The 17,937-nt window shown below is 38.8% G+C and overlaps 2 protein-coding genes across 2 annotated transcripts; both read right to left on the bottom strand.

Moving 5' to 3' along the window:
* Positions 1-6,472: 6,472 nt before the first annotated feature.
* On the bottom strand, positions 6,473-9,450 carry LOC110528204 (homeobox protein Hox-C8a). The gene is given in 3 exon segments (XM_021610063.3): positions 6,473-8,214; positions 8,849-9,116; positions 9,118-9,450. Coding segments are annotated over 3 exon segments (801 nt in total). The 5' UTR covers positions 9,301-9,450; the 3' UTR covers positions 6,473-7,864.
* Positions 9,451-10,071: 621 nt separating this feature from the next.
* On the bottom strand, positions 10,072-17,812 carry LOC110528203 (homeobox protein Hox-C9a). The gene is made up of 2 exons (XM_021610061.3): positions 15,485-17,812; positions 10,072-14,233 (listed from the first exon to the last, which is right to left on the bottom strand). Exons 1-2 carry the CDS (start codon positions 16,017-16,019, stop codon positions 13,989-13,991), a joined length of 780 nt encoding a protein of 259 aa, XP_021465736.2. The 5' UTR covers positions 16,020-17,812; the 3' UTR covers positions 10,072-13,988.
* Between the last annotated feature and the right edge of the window lie 125 nt (positions 17,813-17,937).

Below are 17,937 nucleotides of genomic sequence, written 5' to 3'. Positions count from 1 at the left end.
TAAACAGTTGGAGGCTGTTCCTTCTCTTGCTAGAACAAAAGCAGTACTTGCTACGTGCAGACACGTCAGTGATGAACCAACACAATGCTTGTCAGTGGCCACCAGCCAATTGGAGAGCCCGAACCCCTACAGAAAAAGGATAAAAGAGGGCGTTTTCTCCATACATTCATGGATGAGCCAGTCACACTAAGTGCACAGACAGAATGTACACAACACTAAATACTTCCTACAAGCTAGTGAACCACTGTAGCTAGTATTGACATTATAATTAAATCACAATGGATTAGCTAGTTTCAATGAAGCAGCTGCCTGTGTTAGGTGCCAAGTTAGCGCAGTGTCCTTAGCTAGCTACTTATGTTGTGCTAGTGAACATGCTAACGTTTACTAGCTAGCTAAACATTTGTCTATGGGCTGGCACTGGCAGTGTGGGATTATGGCAAGTGAATTAAATTGTTTGTTTCTCTTCTTGCTAGGTAGTTAACTAGCTGTGGCCATCTGGCTAGTATCAACAAAGGCTTTCTAAAAAATAGACACATTAAAGCAGATAGCTTGGAATCTAGACCATAAGCAATACGCACGGATATGCATTAACAAACAACTCTACTGCCTCCTTGTGGTTTGGACTATTTTAACAAATGGCTGATGACTTCCAAGATCTTTGCTGTGTGAACACAAAAGAGATTGACTGCTAACACTCTGTTCAGAGGTGCTAAGTACTGTTGTCAGATAAATGTTTAACAATCCTATATTTATAAAACAGGAAAATCATGTTTTTGACTGCACTGTGAGGGAGGATCATGTTGCACCATGGATTAAAAAATAAACTCATCCACTATACAAATTAACAGTTTTATTCTGCATATTGTTAGCATTTTACTGTAGTGGGCTATATCAGGGTCACACAGAGTGTTTCTTGGTAGTCTTCAACAAATCAAATCAAATGTTATTTGTCACATGCGCTGAATACAACAGGTGTGGGTAGACCTTACAGTGAAATGCATACTTACAAACCCTTAACCAACAATGCTTTAAGAAGTTTTAAGAAGAAAAAAGTAGAAATCAGAAAATAAAAGTAACAAATAATTAAACAGCAGCAGTAAAATAACAATAGCGAGGCAATATACAGGGGTACAGAGTCAATGTGCGGGGTCACCAGTTAGTCGAGGTAATTGAGGTAATATGTGCATGTAGGTAGTTAAAGTGACTATGCATAGATAATTAACAGAGAGTAGCAGCAGCGTAAAAGAGGGGTCTGGGTAGCCCTTTGATTAGCTGTTCAGTAGTCTTATGGCTTGAGGGTAAAAGCTGTTAAGAAACCTTTTTTTCGGTACCGTTTGCCGTGCGCTAGCAGAGTGAAAAGTCTATGACTAGAGTGGCTGGAGTCTTGAACAAAAATCTACTTTGAAACAAAAGTATACACCTCACACACATAATTATGGGCTTAAAAAGAAGAAGACACCTGTACCATGTCAGATATAGAGTTGAAATGTATATATTTTTTGTATATACATCACAGAAGACTGGAATTTCTTTTTTGACATCGTCTGTTTAATTATTTTAGTTTTTTATTAATTATGAAATTATGAAAAATATTAATAACATTCCACAAATGAGGCCACAAGGTCATTTGACTGCAAGAAAGAGCTACCTGTTATTATTAAGCGATGTGATGAGGGTGATCACTTGCCTACAACGAAATAAAGGTGCATGCCACCTTCACATGATGCATATTCCTCTTTCCACTAAAATATAATTGAGGATTGCATTTTAGTTTTTGGGAAGAAATGTCCGCCATAATGGAGATCATTCTCGGTGTGCACAATTAATTAGCAATGGAGGATAACTCAAGATTGGCCATCATTGTTTACACTTAACACAATACTTAACACAATAATGAATAGCCTATACCTAGAGAGTTGAGCCTCGATTTATTTTTCAATTCTATGAATTCTTTACATTGTAGCGTGTAAGCCTACTACATTTCCTTTTAAGATTTCTAGCAATTGAATATGTAGCCTATACACAGTACACTTTAAATAAGTCGGTAAAATACATTAAAGTTGGGCTATCTAATAAACAAAGTGTTTAAAGTACAAATATGAGACTTAATTGTTCATATGGCTGTGTATTAGGTTTTCCTCTTTAAAAACAACTGGCCAAAGAAGAGAAAACCAGACAATCGTATTGTTTGTGGAGGCCTACACTGAAAGCACCAGTATACTAGTGCAGGGGTATTCAACTCTTACCCTATGAGGTCCGGAGCCTGCTTGTTTTCTGTTCTACCTGATAATTAATTTCACCCACCTGGTGTCCCAGGTCTAAATCGTTCCGTGATTAGAGGGGAACAATGAAAAAATGCAGTGGAACTGGCTTCGGGGTCCAAAGTTGAGCTTGAGGGCTATAGTGTGTCAGAACACAGAAACACTGTCGAGTTTATTTGCCGTCCATAAAGTTAACAGGTGGTTACGACCTTATTACGGAAGTGGTCTCCCTTCATGACAATATAAAGTACAAAGGGAGACGGGTAGACAATGCTCACAGACAAATGTCACTCTACAGAAAACTTCCGGAAATTCGGCAGTAAACAGCATATAGAATAGGCTAAATCTAGCCGGAGACATTCAAGTCAAGAGAGTTTTACTAGGGGGCCCCAGTGTAGGTAAGAAGGCATCTGAACATCTGACTGTGGCGGCATTGATTGACAAGGTGAGTTTTATTCGGTAAATATACATGTTAAGGATATTTTTTTGAATTTTACCTTGATTTAACTAGACAAGTCAGTTAAGAATACATTCTTATTTACAATGAAGGCCTACCGCGGCCAAAACCTAACGACACTGGGCCAATTGTGCGCTGCCCTATGGGACTCTCAATCACGGCCGGTTGTGATACAGCCTGCAATCGAACCAGGGTCTGTAGTGACGCCTCTAGCACTGAAACGCAATGGCTTAGACCGCTGCGCCACTCGGGATATATTTAACATAGATTTCTCATTGTACAAGATGTTCTTTAGTTGTTTGTAGTCGTGTTACGTAGACCTAATGCAGGCTATATGTGGCATTTTTTTTATTTTATTCCAAGAGATGGTTTAAAATAATATATTGAGTCTAGGCTAGGCCCGTGTGGTGTTAAATATGCATAGGATATGCGCCATATTCCAATTGCCACACTGCGCTGGTTACGAATATATTTGGTCACCTTATTTTAAGGGTTAGCCTCCATAAAATAACAAATGCCTGAAAGGTTTCGGGAAAATGTTAGACAAGACCGATAGGACTTAAAGGACTTAACATTTAAATATGAACATTTCTTATTTCCTGTAACCTGCAGACTGCAATAGGCCTATGTGCATATGATTTCTAACATCGCCTACTCTATGATTTGATTGAATTTAAGTAACCTAGAGTAACACATCGCAAACATCTTGTACAGTGCCTTCAGAAAGTATGCATACCTCTTGACTTATTCGACATTTTGTTGTGTTACAGCTTGAATTCGAAATGGATTAAATAAATACAATTCTCAACCATCCACACACAATACCCCATAATGACAAATTGAAAACATGTTTTTGTCACAAATGTATTGAACATGAAAAACAGAAATATCTCATTATATAAGTATTCCCATCCCTGATTCAATAATTTGTAGAAGTACATTTGGCAGTGATTATAGCTGTGAGTCTTTTTGAGTAAGTGTCTACCAGCTTTCCACACCTGGATTGTGTAACATTTGCTCATTATTCTTTTCAACGTTCTTCAATCTCTGTCGAATTGGTTGTTGATCATTGCTAGACAACCATTTCTAGGCCTTGCCATAGATTAGAGCTGACAAGGTAAAAATCTGTTGTTCTGCCCCTGAACAAGGCAGTTAACCCACTGTTCCTAGGCCGTCATTGAAAATATGAATTTGTTCTTAACTGACTTGCCTAGTTAAATAAAGATAAAATAAATATTTAAAAGATTCCAGTAGAATTAAGTCAAAACTGTGATTCAAGAATATTCACTATCTTCTTGGTCAGCAACTCCAGTGTAGATTTGGCCTTGTGTTTTAGGTTATTTTCCTGTTGAAAGGTGAATTAATCTCCCAGTGTCTGGTGGAAAGCAGGCTGAACCAGGTTTTTCTCTACAATTTTATTTGTGATTGCTTCATTCTGTTTTTTTAACCGGAAAAACTTCTCCGTCCTTAATAATTACAAGCATACCCATAACATGATGCAGCCACCACTATTCTTGAAAATATGTAAAGTGATACTCAGTAATGTGTTGTATTGGATTTGCCCCAAACATAATGTTTTTTATTCAAGACAAAAAATGTATTACTTTGCCATATTTTATGCAGTATTACTTTAGTGCCTTGCTGCAAATACGATGGATGTTTTGGAGTATTTGTATTCTTCTTTTCACTCTGTCAGTTAGGTTAGTATCGTGGAGTAACTACAATGTTGTTGATCCATTCTCAGTTTTCTCCTGTCACAGCCCTTAAACTCTGTAACTTTTTAAAAGTCACCATTGGCCTCCTGGTGAAATCCCTGAGTGGTTTCCTTCCCCTGGCAACTGAGTTCGGAAGAACACCTGTATTAATAAACCAAGTGCAATAACTTCACCATTCTCAAAGGGATATTCAATGTCTGTATTTATTTTATTTATACACATTGACCACTAGATGCCCTTGTTTGCGAATCATTGGAAAGCCTCCCTGGTGTTTGTGGTTAAATCTGAGTTTGAAAATCACTACTCAACTGAGGGACCTAACAGATAATTGTATGTGTGGGGTACTGAGATGAGGTAGTCATTAAAAAATCATGTTAAACACTTGTATTGCACACCGAGTGAGTCCATGCAACTTATTATGTGACTTGTTAAGAAATGTTTTACTCCTGAACTCACTTAGACTTAGTATGAGAACGTATTGACTCATGATATTTCAACTTTGTATTTTTAATTCATTTGTAAAAATTTCGAAAACATAATTCCACTTTGACATGATGGGGTGTGTAGGCCAGTAAAACAATTATATTTAATCAATTTTAAATTCAGGCTGTGACATAAATAAATGTGGAAAAAGTCAAGGGTGTGAATACTGAAGGCACTGTAGCATACTCTAATCGTTGCAAAATAACGTATTGACGACAAGAGATTAAAGATGCACATAGAAGCCTACACACCTGTTTCTCTTTCCATAAAAAAAATACATATTGGATTGCATTTTTGTTACTGGGCAAACAACAACTAGAAAAATAACGTCAAACAGTACTAATATAGTGTGTAACAACTGACTTGGCAACAATACAATTTATCTCGTCTTGTGGGCCAAATAGCATAATATAAATAATATACTACTCGACTTAATTGAGATAATTGATCAAATATAACTAAGCTATTTAGTGATTTTATACCTCTATGCCGTATAGTGGTGCACATACAGTATGTGTTGAAGAGGTAGAGTATGCATACTTTTGACGTCCATAATAGACTATGTTGAAAATGTACCAACAAAACATAGCATGGCGTTTATCTTCCCATATATCCAGACAGCTACCCAAGGGTAGAGGGTATTTGAAATGTCCTGTGAACATACAGTCAGGTCGCCAATGCGGTTGAATGTGGATGTCAGTAACTTCTGGTATAGTCGGGTCTCAAACAAGAATATAACTGCCTCCGGCACACACACGCGCACACGCACGCACACACACACACACACACTAACATGTACAATCACTTATACTGTATTTTGGGCACCTATAAGGTAGCTTGGAAGTATGAGTGGCGCAGCGGTCTAAGGCACTAGAGGCGTCACTACAGGCGTCACTAGAGGCGTCACTACAGACCCTGGTTCACAACAGGCCATGATCGGGAGTCCCATAGGTTGGCGCACAGTTGTTCCAGCGTCGTCCAGGTTAGGGGAAGATTTGGCCGGGGTAGGCCGTCATTGTAAATAAGAATTTGTTCTTAACTGACTTGCCTAGTTAAATAAAGGTAAAATAAACATAACAAATTAAGTACTCAAATGGATATCGCATAATTACGTGCACTCGAAGTGTAGGCCTACGAAATAGTTTAGGTAAGGGGGATCTTCTACATCATAAAACCACTCTGCTTATTGGTAAAATAACTCCTTATATACATGATACTGGGCTGGGATCGAATATAAACTACGTTGCAAGCGTTTGTGTCTCAAAACTAAAAATGTTTATGAACCACTATCAATACAGGCGTATCCATTCCCTCATCCATTGGTCTGACTGAAAACAAGTCATGATAACAAATATTTTCTATAATGTAATTTTGTTTGGGTGTAAGATATTGTGATTAAATGTTCTCAGAATTCATTGATGTTATTAGGTAAACATCATAAAATTACAAAGCCATAATTAGCTGTTTAGATTGTCTACCTAATTTGTGTGTGTGTGTGTGTGTGTGTGTTTGTGTGTGTGTGTTGGTCTATTGCAGTCATGAATGAGGAAGGGAAATTCAGATTTTTTCCATTTATTTGAACATGTTCATGCCAATCAAGTGTGTGTGCACTCGCAACCAACATACCCTCCTTTAACTTTAAACATAAGAAATCAAGCTGATTTATACAACAAGAAATACGAAGACATACAGAGGTCATATTCAGTGCAATAAAAAACGAGTCTATTGCATCAGCACAATGTTGTAGGCTAATGATATTTAAACGCTGAAGTACAATTCTTTGTTCAATTATAACATATTGGTTAAATAAATGTGCATTACTTAAGGCAGTTTAAGTTGTTGGGACACCAATTTCTTGTTACACCGTTCTTTAGCTGACTAGGTAGTATGGCGCAGAGACATTTGTTTGGAAGATCAATATAGGTCCTACTATACCGCCACAAAATCAGCACCATAAGTATCGTGCAATCAAATGCAATATAATGTGTTATAGGCCTATCATTGCACTGGCTTGTCCCTTCAGTGAGAATGTATAGATCAACATTGCTAATGACAAAACCGTTTTCTTGGTAGATTTCAACATCACCTCTAAGTGCATCTAGATCTACTTAGGTAGTAAAGAGTTCCCGGTCTATTAAAACGAATATAGGCTAATAATCACATAAAAATAACTTATTGCTGCCTTCTAGAATCTTACATTTTCCAGAATTAGGTCAAGAATCAAGAAATATTCTACATATGTCGAATTTCCGATTTGTTTTGTTTTGATATCGGATTGAATAGGCCCGGGACCATTTGCGATCAAACGAACAGACAGCGCTCACAATGTTTACAAAATATAGGCTACATTACAATACACAATAGTAGGCCTATATTTGTGAAAATAATAGGCGTATAGATTGAAATTTGAGACACAACAACATGAAATATCCCTTACTGGCAGAACGATCTTAACCACTGGGTCAACTGCCACCCTTTTTCCCCACCTTTGGAATTGGCAGTTATGAATAAAATAAAACTTCGATCATCCCAATACACACACACAAATCCACATAAAAAATACTCTAGGAAAAAAAAGTACAAAGAATTTGTATTAATAATGAACCCTTCTCCTCGAATGACAACATTGATGGAACATTTAAACATTTCCAGCCATCCTATCCTCTTGTGCATTCTGTGATATGGACATATGCGTAACAATATGATTTGCAAGTGCTTCAGGTCTTTATGTTATGAGAACCTTTGCAGCGTTTGGAGACTGTATAAGTTAAACATTATTAGTAGTTATTATCCTCATAGAGAGAGCCATTTGCTGTAATCCAGAACAGTTATTTTTCTCTCATCTTGTTGACTCAGTAAAACGGTTGTGATAAAATGTGATCTCCTTCTCCCGGGACCATCTTTCAACTTTTAAGCCATTTAACCATAAAAATAAAGATCAATAAAAATCACTCTTTGTCCTCTTCCACTCCCGTTTCCTTTTTGTCTCCCTCTTCTCCTTCACCATCATCATTGCCTTCATCATCGCCCTTGCCCTCTCCCTCTCCCTCACCATCACCATTACCCTCGTTCTCTGTCTCTACTCTTTGACACGGAAATTGGTCCTTGATGTTCTCCTTTTTCCACTTCATCCGTCGGTTTTGGAACCAAATCTTCACCTGCCGCTCCGTCAGCCCTAAAGCGTGAGACACCTCGATCCGACGTTTACGGGTGAGGTAAGGGTTGAATAGAAATTCCTTCTCCAACTCCAGTGTTTGGTATCGACTGTAGGTCTGTCGGCCACTCCGTCTTCCGGGGGCTATAGAATGGAAACAGAACATACAATTAAGCAGGAATTGTTGCAAGACTGTGTCTGGTTCACTATTGTTTTTGAAATATAAGATAAATAGTTTGAGATTGTGTGTGTGTGTGTGTGTGTGTGTGTGTGTGTGTGTGTGTGTGTGTGTGTGTGTGTGTGTGTGTGTGTGTGTGTGTGTGTGTGTGTGTGTGTTCGACTATACATACCCTCTACCCTTGGATAGCTGTCCGGATGTGTGTGAAGATAAACGCCATGCCAAGTGCTTCTGGTGAACTTTCACTGAATTCGTTTTTACCGTTGTTATTAATCTCTGCTTATTTTCTCATCTACTAGCGATCAACTGAGCCGCCATTAATGGCACAGCACTGACGCAGATCTACTGGTATTTATACGCCTGTAATCAAAGTAGCTAAGATCTGATGAGAGCGAATCATTGTGCCACGGTTAAGTGACGAAGTTCTATTGAGTGATAAGTGAAGCTCCGAAAACGTTATCATATGTTACCGGATGTAGGCTACATGCCATGAAACTACAACAAAAATAACCACACTAGAAGCCTAACTGTAGCCTACTCTTATAATGTTACAGCCTATATAATTGCACTAATGCACATGTAAACAAGTAGCCTACTAACCGTGCGGTCTCATCCATGGAAACATGAGACTAGGAGACTGGTTTTGATTTAGGTGGCCTTGTCCTTCTCCGAGGTTAGTGCCATTTGACGATTTACAGTATGGGTATAGCGCCACGCTTGCCTCTTGTTGGGTACCATAAAGCGTTTGTTTTGGAAGGGCTTCGTATCCATACAATGTAGTGCCATCTCCATGACAAGCCAAGGCGCATTGATTCTGCTGGTAGCCTGATGTGGAGATCGCCGGCGTCCTATGGTGAAAGAAGGCCGTGATCGGGCGGGTGCTGTGATCGGGCGGGCGGGTGCTGAAATCCCGTCGCCGCCGCTCCCGCACCGTACACCAGCGTGTGTCTCCGGGTGACGCCTTGAGGAAACCTGCAGTCGTAGTAAGTTGGTCCCAACGTTTCACTGCCTTTGCACTTGGAAAAGAGAGGGTTCACGAAATAGGAGCTCATGTTTTACGGTTTACAATGTTACAGTGGAATAACTTAGTTTACGACAATTCCAAGTATTGCCTTAGTTTTGTTCCAAACCCCACACATACAACGAACGAAACCACGAAATCATAGAGACAGGTTTAAGGAATAAGATAATAAAGCCTTTTTCCTTATCCACCTCTCTCTTGTTAAAACACTGCCCTGCTACCAAAGGAAGTCCTTTGGTTTTTATTGGCTTTTTCCTTTTGGAGCTTCAAATCAGCTTCTTATGACGTGCATGGTTGATGCTAAAGCGGCTAGCCCCTCCGACACACAGTCACTAGCGTTTCGTTTTTACCCCACCCCCCCTTCACGACATCGACCCCCTCCTCTCTCACCACCAACCTTCAACCCCCTCCCATTCTCATTGAGAACTCGGACGTCTAAAACCATGAAACAGGCAAGCGGGAAGGGACTGTGCATTTTGCTTTACAATACAATAACATTTTGAATATTTTATGTAGCTTAGACTCTGTGTCAACTATCATTTTGTTTAGTCTTATACACATTGTCTACACCTTCCTCCCTAGTTAATAGGCCTACCGTTTATTGCCCTTAAGAAAGTGACAAAAACCTCGACCCCTGACTATGTGAAGGCATTACGTCAATGATTTCCATTCACGCACACATGTACGCGCACACCCAGTGGTTGTGAAATGTTTTGTAGCCTAGCCTATTTCAATTAAAATATTTTAATCGAAAATGTTTACATGCAGCAAAATTGTATTTGCTAATAATACAGCCTAGACATTTGGTTTCATATGTTTTTTTATGTTACCAGAATTATTTTGTAATGCTTAATAGTCGTTGATGACATTGATTAATTATTGTACATGATTATTAATGAAAATAAAAGTGAAATAAAGGTGTTTGGTTGAATTTTTGGTCTTTACTTAGAGCAAACATAATAAAAAATATGAAAATATGTTTCACAATTACAGACTATACATTTTGACATTAAGTTAGGCCTACATGTTCTGATGTTCTTTTGAGCCCATAGTAAATGTAGCCAACCTTATGCTACTTAACACTAAACATAGGCTATCGATTAACACAACGGTAAAATATAATTGATCAGTTATAACTAAAATAATTGTTCTTCATAACAACACCAAGACAGAGATAGAGACCCACTGACAAAATAAATGGTTGTAGATAGACATAGGCTAAATCAATTGGAATATCGATACTTAAAAAAAAATAATACAATATTGCCATATTACAGAAATACTACTGCCTATAGTGTAGGCTAGAGAAGACAGATAATTATTATCCGTAAAAGTTATATGCAGACGATTAATTATAGGTTTTGGAGAAAACGGACGTTGTTGGTTGTTCAGCTCTACGCATGAGTTGTTCATCCCTACATTTGTGACTAGTAACCCTAGAACAGCCTTTAAGAACATTTTCTCCCTCCAGTCCCCCAAAGGTTCCCATACAAAAGGTAAACAGGCTACATGGGATCGAAAATGTTAAATACTTAGTCAACAGCGACATCCAGTGGCCTTTTTGTGTGATTTGTACTGCACTAATTGGACTTGTTCTAGACCTACAGTACTTTCACATAACCATCAGAGGCTATTATTTCGTGAGATATATGCTAGGCCTACACATATGGTATATCGTGATAGTGGAAGATTGGATCGGCGATAGATTTTAAACCATAGGCCTAATTAGTAGCCAATAATTCAAACGTCTGTTACAACTAATAAAATCTCTATAAATCGCAGGGGTCCTACTCATTTTTGCCATATGGCCCCAATAGTAAAAAACTTGAAATGACGGACATGTATACAGTAGTCATATGTAGCCTAAGACAAAGTCATAAAGACACATGGGGGTATGGGTTGGATTGAATCGAGGCTATTTTAGAGTAATGGAGATTGCCATTCGACAGGGGAAGTGCCAGTGTTCCAAGAGAATATTGTTGCACTGTGCTACAATGTGCTGAAATAAAAGATCCCAGCAATTTTCCATACACACAAAAAGTGTATTTCGCTCCAATTTTGTGCACAAATCAGTTTACATCCCTGTTAGTGAGCATGTTATCCTTTTTCAAGATAATCCATCCACCTGACAGGTGTGGCATATCAAGAAGATGATTAAATAGCATGATCGTTACACAGGTGCACCTTGTGCTGAGGACAATAAAAGGCCACTCTAAAACGTGCAGTTTTGTCACACAACACAATGCCATAGATGTTGCAAGAGTTTAGGGAGCGCGCAATTAGCATGCTGATGGCAGGAATACCCACCAGAGCTGTTGCCAGAGAATCAAATGTTAATTTCTCTACCATAAGAGAATTTGGCAGTATGTCTCCACATCCGGCTTTTTCACCTGGGGATCATCCGGGATGGGGGTGGGGGGGGGGTTCTGAGGAGTATTTATGTCTGTAATAAAGCCCCTTTGCGGGGAATAACTAATTCTGATTGGCTTTGGCCTGGCTCCCAAGTGGGTGGGCCTATTTCCTCCCAGGTCCCACCCAGGCTGTGCCCCTGCCCAGTCATGTGAAATCCATAGATTATGAACTAATTTATGGATTTCAATTGGTCGATTTCCTTATATGAACTGTAACTCAGCAAAATCTTTGAAATTGTTGCATGTTACGTTTATATTTTTGTTCATATAGATTTGGAATAAAGGAAGTTCAATTTGGGGCCTTTCATGTGTTCCTATTTCCCCTTCTGCCACACAATTCAAAGTGGGTAAATAAAGGAGGATGGAGTCACGTTTGCAACAGACAAAAACAAGTGCAATAAGCCTCCTTTGAAACCAGCACACCATACCTTGAAATAAGAACAATAAAGTAATTTAGCCTAGACGTCTAGCCAGTTCTGCTAGGTTTGCTTTGTTAGATTGCATTCAAGACGAACAGCGCTGCCCGAAGCAGGGTCATAAAACCCCACATTTCTCTGTGCACCACAACGGAAATGTTTAACTATATTGGGCTCTAAAATCTCTGCATCCTGTCAGTATTGTTTTTGACACTTAAGGGGAAAGCCAATTTAGTCCAGCGACCAAGATAGAAAAATAAACGCCAGAAAAGATACTTCACACACCTCAAATGAACTGATCGGCTAAAAGATGCAAATGATTACGCGGCAAATTAGTGTGGCGTCCAGAGGGTGTCCAAAAATAGCACCATGACACAGGGGGAACACTTGTATCACCGTTTGCTGTGGCTTACATACCCACGACACATGGCCAGCATGACCCATCTAAAATACAACATAGAGCACCAACTCAGCTAGACCAAAATAATATAGCGCACTGCTCGGCTCACAATAGCCTCAAATCAGTGACCGAAAGATTGCATTAGTCTATTACAAATTATTTCGTAACATCAACAATCTGTAGCCTAGGCCCCATATTCGCGATTTATGCTATGGAAACAACCCACTGGGCAAAGACATCAATTCAAAGTCGATTCCACGTTGGTTCGACGTAATTTCATTGAAATGCCGTGGAAATAACGTTGATTCAACCAGTGTGTGCCCAGTGTTAACACTCATATAGACTACATTTGTATTATAAAATAGTGGAGTCTCTAGGCTACAAGAAGGCGAAGTAAAAACTATAAAACACCTCACGTTGTAAACTAGCCTACGTTGTTTTAAACTATGCACGGATAGGCCTATATTGAGATAGGCCTATGCTACATTGTTACACGAAATGCACTCTCAATGCCCACCTCCGTTATACCTGAATCGCCAGAATAACACGCTAAAGCTTTTCCTTGAAATAGTTACAATAATCTTAAATGATTATGGTTGGATAACACGTATAAAGGAAACAACGCGATGCAATGCGTTTACACAAGGCCTTAAATGTCACGTTATTTTCCCCCCAGAACCATTCACAATTCAGAAAACACAGCGGCTGGAACTGGTCAGGAAACGTGCTTTATAAAAGGAAATAGAAAAGGAAGAATAATGAGTTAAAAGACACATCTGCTTTCAATAAGGAGTAGTCCGTATCTAATGCTAGACTGTAGCCTATTGGAATTGTTGAATTACTTATATCCCAACATCTGCGAATTATATTTTTGTACCATACTGTCTTATCTAGCAATCTCAGAATGTCATTTTTGCAAGTGTTAATATTTATGATAAAGGTAAGGTTTTAACGTTTTAATAATGACCCAACAAAGACAGGAAATTAGATTATTTCGGATAGAAAGATGAGCACAATCTGCAGTATAACGTAAACGTGTAGCGCCGAGAGAAAATAATATAAAAACCATACAACAAAATCTATATCCACATAGGTCTAGACGAAACACAAGACACACGTTCCATGTACTTCGTGTACAAAACATTAATTTAAACTTGAATAGGCCAAAGATGCAATATCTACAAAAATACACAGGTTTTGTTATACACAGTTATCCAACTTGACCCTATACATTTCTTTACTAATGTCCTATTCGTGTCTTGACTATGAAGCCGTAATAAAGGATAAATAGTCAAAACAAGCTGCACACTGTCACAGAGAGACGTGGCCCCAATTTACAATGTGCTACTTTGTCAAGAATAGGCCTATAGATCCCAATTATATCAGATCAAAAGGGAAAACAGTAGCTCTCAAGAGGAGAGACCATTGGAGAGGAGAGAACAAGAGTGACATTTTTCTGAACGTGTACAAGTCAATTTGTCCATACAGCACGTTACTGCTCATTGCTTTCTGTCTTCTCTTTATTCATTTTCTTCATCTTCATTCGCCGATTTTGGAACCAAATTTTGACCTGTCTCTCGGTCAAATTAAGAACCCGAGCGACCTCATATCGACGGTCCCTGGTAAGGTACATATTGAACAAAAACTCTTTTTCGAGTTCGAGAGTCTGATATTTAGTATAAGGACACCGTTTCTTCCTCGTTGAACGAGCGTGTATCCAATTCGCCACCGGGTTGCCTGTAAAATGATTCATCAGAAAAAAGTGAATACATTGATCACTTTTGCTGACCTTTTCCAGTGTATAACCCAAATCATTATCATAAACACTTCGACAAACAATAGACCAGACGGAGAGCAGGCCTACTCTCTTATACATTATTTTGGGGGAATAAGTCTATGGTTCAATATAATCCATGTGCATTGTCAAATGTGTCATCAATGTTTTCCTTAATAATTATAAACAATAATCTCTCTTATAGACATGATTCATCTTCAACAGTGCTAGAAAAGGACCGAGTCATAAAATTGTGAGTGCACCCGTTTGCTTTATTGGCCCATAAAATATTTTAAAAGCCTTTAACTTCAAGTCTCGGCAGGTCTACAACCGAGCCAGCTAGATGCATTTCACCATGGCCTAAAATATTCTGTTCTGTGTTTATTGTAGGGCGTTTGCTCGGTGTTGTCATGTTTTTATAAGTACTGATATGAAGAAACTTCCATATCAATGGTTTTGGTCCTTGCTGAATAGGCTGTATTTGAGCAAAATTATGTTTTGTGATTTGCTCGGTTTCGGTTGTACCAGAAAGTTGAATAATCACGTGAAAAATCAGCCATTGTTGACTAAATAATACGGGGAAATAAACAAGTATAGGTTTACATTGAATGAAATGAAATGATCTATTATAATCATACTGCAGATAAAAACCATGGTGACTCTTGGTGGTTTCTGCAAACTTTTCTGTAAACATGGATCATCCGAATTAGCTTGTTGGTTGATTTTAGGCTTCTGGATGTGCATTTCAATCGAATGCTATAATAACAAATAATACAATAACAATAATCCACTATAACACAAAGCCTATATAAGGCCACACATCGTGTGTATAAATGAAACAACATCAAATGTCTCGAGAAGTAAAATAAAATATGCTTTTACGCACAAAACATTATTTTAGGCACAAGTTTTGGCCATGTAAGAAGATTCTGATCTCGCCAATGAAAAGCTTGCTTCCAGTTTCCCCATTGTATAGCTGTTTTATAGCTAATTCATATTTTACAACCTTAAGGGGATTGGCGTTTGTTCTGCCTAACACTGTCTAACAGCCCCTCCAGTTCCCTTCTCGTTCAAAGGGAAGAGAAAAGAGACGACCATTTCGTTTTATAGCGGGACAACAACCACGAGCAAAAACCCCATGGATTACGAACACCGCCACCTCACACACACACCGCTCCTATACCCGTTTGTAGACTGGCATGGCTTCCACTTACTTGGGTCGAATTCTGTCTTTTCGTCTTTGTGCTTCCCGGAAGCCAAAACCTCCGACTCTGGAGAAGGGACTATCTGCTGGGCCTTGTCTCGGATGTCCACGCAGGTGTTGTAGAAATAGTCTGGGTATCCGCGACTGTTGGAGGTGATGCAGTCTCCGGTACTGGGCTGAGGGAAACCATCGGGTTTGAGTCCGTAGTGTCTGCAGTTAGCCGGGTAGCCTGGAAAGGATACTGTTCCAGATATGGGCTCCAGCCATGAGCGAACATACCTCGAGTCCATTCCAACGTGAGGTTGGTGGGTGTATGGGTGGTAGACCACTGAGGATTGGGAGTGAACTGGGCCCCAGGAGGAGGAAAAGACAGAAGGTTTCGGCGCAAAACTGCAGGAGGGATAATCGGAGCACTCTGGTACTACTGTCGTCTGACGCGAGCGGGTGGGGGGAAGCTCTGAGAACCGCGACGCCAGCACGTCCTCGCTCTCATGATTTATCAAAGAATCCACATAATAATTGCGTATGGGACCCGTGGTCGACATGGCGATGTTCTGGTCTCTTTTACATGCATCAGATTATTATATGGAGTATATGTGTACTTTTATCTCACCCCTAGAACAATCAAGGCAGGTAATTATTTATCCCGAGGTTCTTTACTCTCATTGGCCACGGTTGAACACGTGATTATGTTTACCACAAAATTTGACATTCGATTAATGCGCAAGCAGTAACAGGTCTGGGGTGTGTGTACCTCAGACCTTTGAATGCTATTTATGTACAAGAATGATATTCTATGATCAATCATTAAGAAGGATTCACCACCTACAATGTTTTCGTTTTTCCTTGTTGTCATAAAAGCATGGAAAACTGATTATCTCCTCGTATTGGAGCATGAGGTACGTTGATCACAGTGCATTAAGCACTTTTTATCGATGTAATTTGTCTTTGTCGACAATTTGAATAATTATTGAGATAAAACAGTTTGGAAAATAAGAATTCCTTTTTCCTTTAGAGTTTTTATCCAATCTTAATGCATTGTATAGACTTTGATGGGTATAACATTGTTGTAACATGCATAATAGCAACAATAGATTAATGATCGAATAATATAATAATATACCACAAATGTGTGATTCATATGAGGCTTTTATATTGAAGAAACACATAACACATATTGTAAAACTTTGTGACTGTGTAGAGATTCGGAACACTTGCTCACCACTGCAGCTAAATTCGGAGAGAGGCTGCTCATGTTTTATGTCCCTCAATAAATGTTTACGAGAACCATTTGATTGTTCATAAACGTGTGGTTAATAAAAAAAAACTCTACCGAGTTATTCATATCACATAAACATAAAACGAACATATTACCAAAATAACAAGATGCGAAATACAACTATGGCAGGAGTTATATAAAAACAACATTCAACAAAAATGTTATGCAGGAAAAAACAAACATGCTTAACCTATTTTGCAGAATGGAATTGGGCATCACTGGTCTGAGCGACAGTCAAAAGTAGAAAAGGGCCTATAAACATATCCTACAATGAAAAGTTGGTTGGATAGTTGTGGGTGAATATATTTTTTTAAAGGATAAAGCTCTTTATAACCAGGCAGGTCACCCATGATTCAAGTCAGTATTCGACGTCCATCCATGTCTCAGAATGTCGGGAGATGACGTGGAAACGGCCCACTAGAGGCAACAGTGAGCGCTGTTTTGCTAGGGCGTTGTGGATGGGCATGTCGGATGGGCTTTAGCATCTACCTCTGGTTCAAAAGGTTGCATGTTCACATGTTGTTTTAAGCCTATCCCAAACTTGAACCCTTACCTTAACCGTTCATAGTTAATGCCTCACCATAGGATTCGGAGTTAATGCCTAAACTTAACTGTAACCTAAAAATTGTGGACTTAATGCCTAAACTTAACCTTAAATACTTCGAAATTTGATATTTGGAACAACTTCAAAATGTTATGTTTGAGGAACATGGATGAACGTCTAATTCTGACTCGAGGCTTTGAGAGCTTGTTGTGATAACAGCAAGTAGCCTATAGGCCTACCACAATACAATGTGTTTTTGATCATATAGGCCAGGAGTCTACAACCTTATCTAGCATGAGTGCTACATTTAGAAAAATGTAACTTATCCGAGCTACAATTTTTTTCTAGTATTCAAATAGGCATATTCTTCTCTTCTCCTCTCTCTCACCTTTAACTCTTCCTGGGTCCTTAGTGTACAAGATAAAGTAGTGCACTATATTTTCTGTCAATATACCTGGTGAAATAATTGTTAATAAACAACTCTAAGGGGGGCCCAATAAAATCTGTGATGTCTTTCCCAAATTCTGTTTTATTTTTTCCAAAATTGTGTTTTCTCAGTTTTATTTTTCCTGGTTTTAGATTTTTGTTGGTTTTTCACTCTCAAAATTACAATTGTTCGTAGAGAAACAACGAGATTGGA

The sequence above is a fragment of the Oncorhynchus mykiss genome, chromosome 7 (genome assembly GCF_057628025.1).
Source record: "Oncorhynchus mykiss isolate SJ-2025 chromosome 7, ASM5762802v1, whole genome shotgun sequence".
NCBI lineage: Eukaryota > Metazoa > Chordata > Actinopteri > Salmoniformes > Salmonidae > Oncorhynchus > Oncorhynchus mykiss.
This window is presented reverse-complemented; position numbering and strand designations above follow the sequence as displayed.